The 12,735-nt window shown below is 34.9% G+C and overlaps 1 protein-coding gene across 1 annotated transcript; it reads left to right on the forward strand.

The window, feature by feature from the left end:
- Positions 1–1,945: 1,945 nt before the first annotated feature.
- LOC132189214 (uncharacterized) lies at positions 1,946–12,297 on the forward strand. Its single transcript, XM_059603836.1, has 13 exons — positions 1,946–2,272; positions 3,066–3,150; positions 3,894–3,953; positions 4,046–4,099; positions 4,218–4,278; positions 4,454–4,530; positions 5,770–5,819; positions 7,664–7,746; positions 10,128–10,198; positions 10,293–10,449; positions 11,488–11,630; positions 11,718–11,816; positions 12,065–12,297. The coding sequence occupies exons 2-13, from the start codon at positions 3,112–3,114 to the stop codon at positions 12,158–12,160; spliced, it is 990 nt and encodes a 329-aa protein (XP_059459819.1). The 5' UTR covers positions 1,946–2,272; positions 3,066–3,111; the 3' UTR covers positions 12,161–12,297.
- Positions 12,298–12,735: the final 438 nt, after the last annotated feature.

The following is a 12,735-nucleotide window of genomic DNA, read 5'->3' on the forward strand; positions in this document are numbered from 1 at the left end:
CCTTTGTGGGGCTGTGGTGACGGGCTCGCCGCTTAGGCAGTAGCTATGGCTCAAACCGGACATTCCATGGCGAGGGGGGGCCCCTATGGTCACGCCCAGGGGGGGAAATCTACACTGGTCGCCCCTCCCCCCTCTTTTCAATTAGAAAAAAAAAAAAAAAAAAGCACCAATCTATCCAATATATCACATTTTCTACTCAATTATTGCTCTAATGCTGCCAATTTTAATTTTTTATTTTTTTTGTGCATAATGCAGTGGTTTGAATCAAGTCTCGTTGCATTTGCGCATGGGTTAAGCGTTTAGTATAATCGTGATTCCGCTTTTAAAGTACCGCGTTTTTGTTTGAGGTTTGAAAAAGTTTTCAAACTACAATTCTTTTCAAATGTGCTCTCAAATGAGATACGTTTTTTCATAATTGTTTTAAAACGTGCATTTGACTTGTAAAATAGTAGGGCAAATGCATTCTTCTTCAACAAAATCCTATCATCGCTATTACTATTTTTTAATTCCTTTCATAGAATATTCTTCCTACTACATTAATTTTTTTATTTTTTTGGTATTTGGTCTTTGGTAATAACTAACAAGTAATAGTAATGTTATTCTTCATACTTATTATATATTGTTGAAGTGACATATTTTAAGTAACTTTCTATTTTAACTACTTAATAATAAAAAAGAAATTTAAAACACGTCACAACGTAACAAATGGGTACGTAGAATCACTCCAAAAATAGTAAAAAGTCGTTACTTGGACACATAAAAGTTCGGACAAAAAATACAGAAAATATGGTAGATGCTCATGTCATGTGCCTACCCCTTCATTTTTCCAACAATTATAATGATAAACAAAAAGACCTTAATTACATATACAAGTCAGATCCAACATACTCCGTGAGTAATGATTCGGGCTTGGCCTTATTATATATTATTATTATTAGTAGTAGTAGTAGGCTTGGCCTTATTAAGACACCGTGGTCCATGACCATTGCCCATTTGAGCCAAACTTTTGGGCCAGGGTTGATTCTTAGCAACTATGTCAGTTTTTAATTTCATATTTGCTCCGATTTAGTGTGGATTTTCTAGTTATTTCATTCTCTATTTCCACTTGAAAGAATACTTCGTAAAAACAATTTGTTTTTCTGTAGGCTGTAGCCAAACTAATATGTGGACGCCTCTAATAAATCAAAGTCATTGTTTAATAGCTATTTTGCAAATTAGAGGGTTAAAGCATGTGGCTATGAATGGAAATTTTACATTTGGAGGAGTCAAAATATAAATGAGAGGTAAAAATTAATTTTAATAGGACTCGGAACTTATTTTTTAAGCCAAATATATATATATATATATATATATATATATATATAACTTAATAAAAAAAAAAAAGGCAGAAATTTTGAAAATGCTGGGTCATGGCTCTTTGGGTCTAAATGGAGGTCCAGTGGACCGGAGCATAACAATACTATTCACTTCGAAATGATTAGAGTCAATTCCACCGGTTTTAAGGCTGGCAATTTAACTCGTGATACGCAAATTTGACATGTAAAATTTGGGTTAGGGTTAGGCTTTAACGAGTTCAGTTTAGTAAATGGGTCGGGTCGGGTCAACCTGCCGGGTTTGCGGGTTGACACATTTGACCTTCTTTTTTTTTTTTGTTTTTTTTTTTCCTTTATTATACGTCTAAAGAGTAAAGAGTAAAGACCGGTTCTGTGTGTTTGGCAAAAGGCTTGAAAAGGAAGTGGATTGAAACTGTAATAAATTTGATTGATGTGAGAAAAAAAAATAAGAATATTTTATATAAAAAAAATATTTTGTAGTAATTTTTTATTTAAATAGTAATAAAAAAAGATTGAAATAATGTAAAAAGTAAAAATATTAGAACTGATTTTGAGGAATATTTTTGGATTTTTGAGTCCATCCGGCCCACACCTTTGCGGCTTTGCCAAACACAGCCACGTCTCAAGTTCAACCCTAAAAAAAAATTCGCGCGGCTCGAGGAGACCTTCCGTCCGCCCACTGCTCTCAGACCTTCCGTCCGCTAAGCCTGCTCAGGATATCTCACGCACGCCTTCACCGCCTAACGGTATCTCGACAGACTCACCCTCACGTCCTCACCCTTACTATTCAGTCTTCACTCACCGTCTCACCCTCACGGTCACGAGACTCACGACGCACGGCCTCACCGTCACGATCTGTCGCTCAGTTCAATCTCTCCGATCTGTTGGTCTCTTCGTCTCTCTTGATTTGCAGCGCTACGGCTACGTCCAGCCTCCAGGTATCTTATTTCCTTTGAATAATGTAGTTTTATCTTCTTTTTTTTTTTTTTGATAAGTAATGTATGTAGTCTTATTACTCTGTTATAGAGATTAGTTGATTTTAGGGTTTAGCAATTTATCATCAGTGACGCTAAACCTAAATTTTATCTGTAATCTACTTCTTTGGTGATTCTGAGTAATCATTAATTGTTAATCTCTTAGAAACATTAATTGGTAAAATCATGTTGTTGGGTTCTCACTTCTCAGTCGTGTCTGATCACCTTTTGTTTATTCCAATTAAACCTAGAACAAATTTTCAGCGGGGGAAAATAAAGCAAAAAAGGGAAAAGATAAAGAGAGAGAGAAGAGAATTTGTAAAATTAATCTACTGCATGCCTCTTAACTAGATGGAATTCAAGGGCTTATATTTCAAAACCGAGGTTGAGTTTCATCATATGTTAACGAATTCGACAAATTATGAATTGATTTCACATATTCTATTACGATTAACTCCATTGTTGAGTAATTCCGGGAAATAAATTGCATTCATGTGTTTATTTAAAAATTCATTGTGTCATTTTATTTCTGTCATTAACTCCTAAATGTGTCGTGTTCACGGGTTGTTTCGTGTCGACCCGACACGACACGTTTAACTAAATGGGTTACACGTGTCGTGTTGTGTTACCCGTTTATAAAACGTGTCGTGTCGTAATCGGGTCGGACAAGAACCCGACACGTGAACACGTTTTGCCAGCCCTAGGTCCAGTTTGTCTCTCTTGTTTCTTAATCTAACCTATAGATTCGCCGTTCCAGTGCTTCTGTTCTCGCAAGTTTGGCACGCGGGGAGCGAAACCAAATCATGGGTTATTCCAAGAACCAGTTACTTTCGCGCTTACAGGTTCTTTTCCCAGTGCCCCATTTGGTTTTTTTCTTGCTGTTCTTCACTCATTTTGAGTTCAATTTGATCTGGGTGTTCTTTATTTTTGCATTAGAATCCAATTTCCATGCTCAATTGGTAATGTTCAATCATTATTACGCTGTGTTACATTCATTGCTATATTTGAAAATAAGCAACCTCTGCTTGTAACATAATTGACTGCTTTCTTTTTTATTTTATTTAATTAATTAATTTATTTTTTAATTTTTGCTTTTGTTTTTTAAGTAAAAGGGAATTTTCTAACATGGATTATAGAAAGAATGCTTTTGTTAGAACGTTTTAAGACTTAGCTGAATATTATATGTGTATTTAGCTGAATATTCAGTTCAATTGCTTATTTTATTTTCCTATTGGAACTGTTAATGGTTATTCCTTATTGTTTAGGGGCTAGGATTTAGTTTCATTTTTTATTGTAACATGATTTACAAATTTGTGAATCTATGCGATTCGGGATAATGTCAATGGTCTTTGGGCCAAATGGCATCTCTTTTTTCAATTGGTATAAGGGGTGGAGGGTCAGTCACTGGTTCAATCCCCCTATGTGGGTGTGAGTAATATTTACCTATAAAGAAAAGAAAACAAGAAAAAAGAGATCTAGATTACATATGTTGTTTTTGCTGCCTTGGTTTTACTTTTCAATGATTGAATTTGCGGCATTTCGTTTGTTTTTCCTGTAAGTTACTGATATATTTGGTCTTCATTAGGAGCTTCAAATTGAATTTTCCAAGTATGAACATCCTGTTGTTTTGACGGTTGAAGCTCAGGTAAAAGAATACTGGAAAAAAAAAACTGGGTTGTATATCTTCCTTTACATACGGATGTACTTAAAAGCAAGAATATTTATTTTCCTTTGTAGGCAAAGTATGTAGGAAACGGTGAGGGTGCACTGAGTAAAAATTTATTCTTGAAGGTATGGAGTTTTAAGACTTAGTACACCTTCTTATGCATAATGTTAAGTTTAGGCTTTTTTTTTTTTTTCTCTCGATATAGTCTTGTGGCCCGACACCTGCACTTGTTTGTATACGCAGGACAAGAAAAATAGATTCTATATTGTTTCTGCTCTGGCTGATACTAAAGTCGACCTAAAAGGTATACATTACAGTGTATATTTTCTCAACCTCAAGCACCTTAGTGCATATAGGCATGTAGATATCGTAGAGACTTTTTGCAGTATTTGCACTGTCAATTGAATTGTTTTTGCTCATTTATTTCTTATATATTCCTGGATATTAATGGAGTTACTTGTGACTTCAAAACTGAGCAGTTCTATCTCAAAGGCTTGGTTTGGGGAAAGGAGGTTTGAGAATGGCTCCTGAAGAAGCATTGGGCGAAGTACTTCAGGTTGGTATAATGCGTATAAGTTCAGTTTGTGCTTCTCTGCCCCCTGGTTTGCGCCTGTGGTTAAACCATGTGCTAATCCAGCTGTTGCCCTTTTCATTTAGTTTTTTTGCAATGGAACTGGTGCTGACTCATTTTTCTCTGCATTTGGTTCCAATTTCTATGCAAATACTTCCTACTGGTGAAGCACCATCTGGTTATGTCTTTTCAAATATAAAAAATATAAGTTCTTCTTGTAGGAGAATTTCTGTATGCATAAGGTCTCCTTTTTCTAATAAAATTTTGTTACACGTTAAATAAGAAAAGATGGTAAGTTCTTGCTTCAGGATTAGAATAGAGAATATAGAGGAATAAAAATGTTACATACTACACACTTAAAAATGAACCAAGTCTAAGCCAACAAAATTTGGTTAGGCTCCACGGATTATTTTTCAACTAGTTAGTGCTGGCCACATTTTTTGCTCGCTTCTCTTTGCACCTAGGGTCCATTGTAGTGTAGGCCCTGTAGGGGATACCAAAACTTTTTCTCCAATGGAGCCATTTATTTGATGTGACTAAGTCTTATGTAGACCATCAACCTATTGCCATGCTTCTCCTTTCTCCTGACTTGGGATTGGCTATATAGAAAGATGAGGACACTAAACATTGACACAAGAGGAGTTATGTACTACATCAGCACATTTTTATTTTTTATTTTTTATGTTTTTTTTATTTTATATAAGTAATCAAGATATCATTAAAAGCATAAGGTTTCCCCAAGTACATAGGGAGTATACAAGAACAACACAATTATATCTACAACATGCCACATTATAAAATGCGTATGTGTAAAGCTGGAAAATTACCTTGCTCATATACTATATGCTTTGATATCTTGAAAGGCACAAATCACTTTCGTGAGACGTGGTATTTGTGCATTATATTTTCCTTAATTGAGCTATGAGGTGGAGGCTGAGTCTGGCAGCGGATTTGTCCACATTGTCTGGTTGAGCGCTCCAAGCCTGCTTGATTGACCACTTTCTAGTTTAGTTATTTGGGTAGGGTGGCTAATATATATCTGTTGCTATGAAGAATGATCATCTTTCCATATCAGTGTTAAATCAATATTGATATTCAAGTAGATACTTTCTGTTTTGTAGTTTTAATTTTATTTAATGGAAGAATATTTAGTATGTCTGAACTTCTCATTGTTTTGACTTTATTCTGCTCTCTGATGTCTTTTATCATTTTTTATTTTGCAAGGTACCTTTGGGTTGCGTTACTCCATTTGCACTTATAAATGATTCAGCACGGTATGCAGTATCTTTGTTGCTCTAGAAATTGAATTCCTTCTTTGTTTCCGTTCTCAAATTTTGAGCTCTTACATGTACTTATATAAAAACAAACTTTTGAGCTCATACATGTGATAGTATTGTTACTCTAGGCCTTTGAATGTATGTTTTCACAAAATTATTCAAATTCTGTGTCAATTACTTTTTTTTTTCTTTGTTGTTGGTGTTGCGTGGGCACATCTATTGTATTGTGTAGAAAACTTATTTTGCTTCAAAAGTGAATCCTTGAATTTTTCTATTTCTGGTAAAAGTTTTCCTATGTATTAGTGGAAAGCTTTCTACTATTGATAGATAGGTTTTGTAGGTCTTCTGAATTTTTGTTTGTAATTGGTATGTGAACGTTCTGTACCCTTTGGATTTATAATTCTTTTTTTTTTTTTTTTAAGTAATTCAATGTCATTAAATAAGTGCAGTAGGCACAAAATCAATAGAAAGATGAACAGAAGTTCAAAAACCTGCAAAACTAGAAACAAGCAAGTCATGATGTGCTGATACCCATGTATGTGTTATGCATGATCCTCTGCTGCTCTAGCACAGAAATCTCTACATCTTCACAGCACTGAACGTTTCGTTCTCTCCAAAGGCACCACATTAAACACAATGGAGCCAACTTCCATAGTTTCATAATAGTGCCATGCCCTACCTGACCTCCCAAACTGGCCAACAAATCGTTCACCTATCTAGGCATAACCCAATCAACACCAAACAGATTAAGTATAGAGCTCCGTAAGTCTCTTGCTACTTCACAGCGAATCAACGTGATCAATGGACTCCTCACTCTTCTTCCACGTGCAACACCACTTCATCATTAGAACATTCCTCTTTCTCAAATTATCCAGTGTCAATATTTTTTCTAAAGCTGCTGTCCATACAGAAAAGGCCACCCGTGAGGGAGCCTTGACTCTTTAAATACTCTTCCAAGGAAAAGGGGATCCATTTGGACTAGTTAACACTTGATAAAACAAATTCACTTCAAACTTACTCCTTTTGGTAGGACTCCAGTCTATTCTATTCACATCTCCTTGTATTTATAATTCTTTTAAGGAAATCACGAATTACTTTTTTTTAAAAAAATTAACTAACAGTAGTACTTCTGTTTGTGCAGATGCACATGTGAGGACACACTTTCATGTGTGCGTATAGTCATTTTAGTTTTTTCGTATTTTATTGGAGGTGCCCCATATGATATCAACACATGGATCTTCCACGATAGGATTCTTGTGTGAATTTCAAAGAAACTTCTTCTTCTTTACATTGATTATAATTAAATAAATTAAAAATAGTATAAATATATTAATATGACATAGTTTATATACTTGATGCCGATTTTATATTTAGACTTAAAAGATGCAAGATTTAACAAGTTTGAGGGAAAAAATGTGATATTTATGGTTCAACTGGTAGGTTCTGTTTGGTTTCTAAAACACTAGGCCGCTAAGCGGACTCATGCCTCACATTTTGTTTTACACGATCTTCACTTACATATTGCATGATGTGATTGATAGTTTGATTGTCCCCCGGAAGGTTTTTTGTTTTTTTTTTTGTTTTTTTTTTTTTTTATAACTTATGGTTTGTTACTATGAAATTATCAGGATGACATTTTTTGTTCTTTAGTTGGGGTCGTGTAATAATTTGTTTGTAATCTTTGTGCAGCAATAATGCATATTAAAAACTGGTTAGGTAGAATTCCAGCAGATATTCTGTAACTTTGTGCTGTCCTTTTCTCTCTTGCTCTGTGGTCCTTTCTTTGCATATTATCTGTAAATCCTCAGTTTCATGTTACATTATATCTTTTCTTTGTGAAGACATGTATCCTTGTTGTTGGATCGAGGGTTTAAAGGTCAGGAGCGCTGCTTGTTCCACCCACTGTCAAATGACATGACAATATGTAAGTGAGAAGGGTTTCTAGAAAGTAGAAACAGAAATTCTTTTGTCATTGCTTTTGTATTTTCTCCATCTTTAATTTTAAAACCTTTTTCAACTTGCTTATTTTGTATCATCTTATTTACCATGTATCTTGTTATCTTTTGGACTCTTGAGTAAAACTTTTAATAGAAACTTACACAAGATTTGAAGTATTAAATTGATTGAACTCCATGATTACCACCATTTATACTTGTGAAGCTATTTTAGTTAAATATATTAAAGTAATCCGGTATTAACTCATTAATGTTAGAGAAAATTACTGAATTGTTCCTGGGTTTTAGGTTTGTATCAAATCTATTCCTGTGGGACAAAAATTATCTTAAAACTCCCTAGGGGAAGGGGGAATGAGAAATTTGAACTAGTGAGCTCCGCTTTATGAGGCTTGGTCCCTAGCTGATTGAGCTACCTTTTAGGGTTTATCTTAAAACTCCTTGTTGTATGTTATTGACTTATTGTATCAAATTGATTATTTTGTATAAATTATGTCCATGTTTCTGACTGAACCCTTGTAAAATTGCAATTCTACCCAAATAAAAAATTAAAAAAAAAAAAAAAAAAAAAACTCGTGGCGACAGACCCTCACCAAATGAGGGTATAATTGTAATTTTACAAGCTTCATTAAAAAAATGGACGGAATTTGTTTGAAAGGATCAATTTGATAAAAGAGCTTAACATAAGAAGTTTTAAGATAGTTTTTTACCATAGGGATTGATTTGATACAAGCTTAACCCCCAAGGTTTAATTCAATAATTTTTACATAATTTTAATAAAAGTATGCAATTTAGCCCTGAAAATCCATCAAGTAAGAGTGTGAATCACTTGAGACATGGGATTATGTGGAATAGGAAAAGGTTTGGTCTAAGGTGTTGATATGGTATTTGGGATGTTTTAACCAAAAAGGAGGACTGGATTAGAAAACAAGACTAAAGAAAAAGGATGAGCAAATGAGGGTTACTGTCTCCAGGGCTCAAGCCCTTCTTGTCTCAAATTGAATTTTTAATGAATTATGTCATTGAACTCACCATCAGATTGGAGATATCTTATCTTTCTATATTGTGCTAGAGTTGTGGAAAAAGGTACTTCATCCTTCAATTTTTGGCATCATGTACTTTTAGGGGGCAATTATATGATCCATGATAGGAAGCGTATGTGCTGAATAAGATAGAAGATTGTTCGCCCTTCATTCTACGAGCCATAATTTTAGCATCAACTGTTGTTAATGTTATGCTATAAATCCACAAATTTCATATAGCTTGGTAATACCAATGAGCCCTCGCTCAAACAGTGCTTCCTTCACTTCTAAGAACATAGAGGGTGAGTGGTGGGTTCAGAAGAGTGCATGTGTAATTTGCCAATTCAAAAAGGATTAAGTAAGTATATGTTTAGTCCCTGAAAGATTATCCAAATTCCAATTTGTACCTAAAAATATATTTTGTGCCAAGTATCCCCCTCTTTTCCCAAATAAGTCAGTTTAGTCTCTGTAACTATGATGCCATATTATGTGACGAGAAAGGTTGACAGGCACAAATATTTTATGAAATGACACGTAACAAAATATGCATCTTACTTGAACTCCCAAAAATATGAGGGGGAATTAGTTTTGCACTTGACACACATTTAGTGCCTTATTTTCAGGCTGACTGGGCAAGATTTGTATTTTGTTACGTTATTAGTCATATAAAATTGATACACATCAGTCTTTTCAGTCACACAATTTGACACTATTGTGTCAGGACACTCAATTGACTCATTTGAAAAAACATAGTTAATAACTTGATACTAATATTCTGTAAGGACTAAGAGTCTGTTTTCTGTTTAGAGCCTTGGGAAATAGAGCTTTTGTTTATAGAAAAAGCCTGAATGATCTTTTTATAAAATGCCTCATTTTCAAGGTTTCCCCCACAACACTGTTTTCTACTGTTATAAAGCAAACAACCGTATTTCTGCCTGAAAGAGCTTTTTAAGTACTAAAAGCTCATTTTAAGCTCCTTAACACAATCCTAAACAAGTTCTAAATAGAAATTTGAATAAATTTTCAGTAAACATGCAGACACAAGGACGCCACGTAATGTATGACAAAGTGATGGGCACCCATGTGTCTACCTGTATGTGAACTCTGATAGGACTTTCTGTGAAGGTAGCATTGCTGAAAAGACTTTAGGCTCATTGTCAATTGTTACCTACATCTTACTTGATAACATTACCTTAGATCATTTCTTACTTCACAGCAGTATGGTACATAGTGAACTATGAGGCCCTGCACTTGTCAATGAATTTACAGTTGATGAATATACATATATTTTTTTTCATGTTAGCCCCTGATCCTTGACATACTGCTTCCAGCTCTTAATGCCTGCGAGCTTGACAAATTTCTAAGATCAATTGGCAGAGACTCCTCATATGTTGAGCTAGAGGTAATTTATAAGATTGTTGTGCAGGTTCACCAAATAATCCTTTATTAGTTTACTTGATCCAATCGTTATTCTTCTTGCTTTTTACTTTTTGCAGGCTAACCCTCCAGTAGGGAAAGATAATCCTCCTGATCTAGCTGCTCTTGTTCCATCTGATTCCATAGTTTTGCCAGATTCTACAGAAACAGCAGCTTCACTACAAGGTCCTACAAAAGATCGTGTTGTTTCAGATAACAAGACATTGGAAATTACAGGTACTTTTGGCCAAGATATGATATTGCCACTCAATCATGTGCTTGAACAAAGATAAATATATGAATGCTTGTGTGTTTCATTGTTTCTCAACTTGTAGGATTCTATCTCCATGCCAAGGATGGAAAGCCTTGCTGTGATTAGGAAATGGTCTTTCCTATCTTGCTTTTCATGGCATTCATTCTATTTTGTGTTCTATTTTATCATTGAAAATTAGGCTATTATGTAGACTGCATGTTATCGTTTTTAGACTTTTGGTGAATTTGTTAAAGTCTTCATTAGCAGTTGCCTTGCCTCCCTGTTCAATTCCTGGGATATAACCTTAAGCCCTCTTCACTTTTAAGATGAAAGTGCTGGACTGGAGAACACCTGCGTGGTTGCGTATGTGCAGGAAATTTCCTTTATTGTCCAAGAAGGGGTGATGGCAGACACATGTCCACTTCAGTACAATACGGAGTTATTATAAAGGGATCTTTGCGAAGCCATTTGTGTTATGCCCAGAAGCAAGCAGCACATTCAACTGTGAACAATTATAACCTGTGTGAAAAATATTAGACCAGAAATTCATGAGATATTAGGTTCTAAGATAATATTATTGTTGCTATTTGCTCAAAACAAAAAATATTATTGCTATTTTTTCCTTGGGGGATTGGGATGGCAGCCAAATTCAGAGCTTTCATCTTAGGCTCATAAAGGTTTCATTAAACTTGCACATAATAATGGAAATATTATTAGTTTGGCAATCTAGTATACATTCTTTAAGCCCTCTAAGACTTGGTACTGACTTCAGTAGACTAGTGGACATAATTGACATATCAAGCCAAACTGGTTTACACAATCTTATTAGATGTGTTAAGATCTACTCAGTAGTTATCAATTTTAGATGTTGGTTGTGATATGGATGGTGTTGATTTCTTAGATGATTGTTCAGTCACACAACAAAAATAATGATATGGGGAAGAATCATATCGATTAGTTCATTTCAAAGTGATTAGTTCTTAATCATGGTAACCCAATAAAAATAATTCTTTATGATGCAGCTAAAGCTAGTGAGCCATCCAGAAAAGCAAAAAATGTAAAGGACAAACCTGCCAGCAGTGTGCAACAGGCGAGCTCCTACAAAGATGTTGGGCAATTTGTGGAAGAAATACTGGATAAAACATCAGCACTTTTACTTTCAGAGGTAAGCATATTTTAAAAAATTATGTTCTTTTTTTGTCCCATTGTTCGCGGTTCTTTTGGGTTATGCTAAAGAAATCAAGGCATACAGATAACTGAGGATGCTATTAAGCAACATGGAGAAGGGTTAGGAGCTGTGTTATCAGACTCTATCAGAGAGCGTCTTAGCTCGGAGTTGAAGGCAGATACGGTGAGTATTTGGTTACGACTGTTGAATCTATACCTTTTCAAACATTTATTCTTTTTTTTTTTTTTAAAAAAAAAAAACAACAAGAACAACAATTGTTCATGGCAGTTTCAAAGAACATAAGTCTTGCATATTGAGGAATGGGTTCCTTGCATTACTATCGAATATCGAATATCGAATATGTGGTTGTGAAAAGCTTTTTGATATAAGTTTATGGTTTTACTCTATGGTCATGATTACCCATATTGCAGAGGTCGTACCTGAACACAGCATACACAGAAGGGTTTAGTGTTGCTCGCATGATGTTCCAGAACACTGGTGCTCATAATCAGTTCAGGTGTTTGTGACTTGCAAAACTTTCAATTATTGTAATGTTATACATTCATTAAACACTCGTTTACACATTTGATAGAAAATGTCTAATTACCTAAACTGGCTTGGGGTATTTGACTTTTGATCTATTATATTCATTGTTCTATCTTCATGGTGATGAATCTCTTTTTAAGTCGACCCTTTTTGGTAGGGACCCCCTCATCATCCCCAAAATTTGCCTCATTGGGTAGGCAATCAAATAATGTAATAAACTTAATATATAACTCACTTTTGAAAACCGGCTTGTAATGAGAGGGAGCTCAAAAGTCTATAACACGTGCTTAAGATTGCACTTAACTGATGTGAGACACTTTCGTAATGTACCTTGGGGTTCCATTTGTCTTGTCATTTGCATGAGAATGGTGCTTTCCTGTTGTTATGTGGATTTGGATTATGATTGGGATTCATCAGGCTAGTTTGAAATGTTTTATTCGGGGACAATTTAATTTGATATGACCAAACAGTCATGGAATTATGGGACTAATGAATCCTGTGATAAGGGAATCACTGCGACAACTCTCTCCCCCACAACTCACTCGGCCTCTTCCCC

This window comes from Corylus avellana, chromosome ca1 (genome assembly GCF_901000735.1).
Source record: "Corylus avellana chromosome ca1, CavTom2PMs-1.0".
Taxonomy (NCBI): Eukaryota; Viridiplantae; Streptophyta; class Magnoliopsida; order Fagales; family Betulaceae; genus Corylus; species Corylus avellana.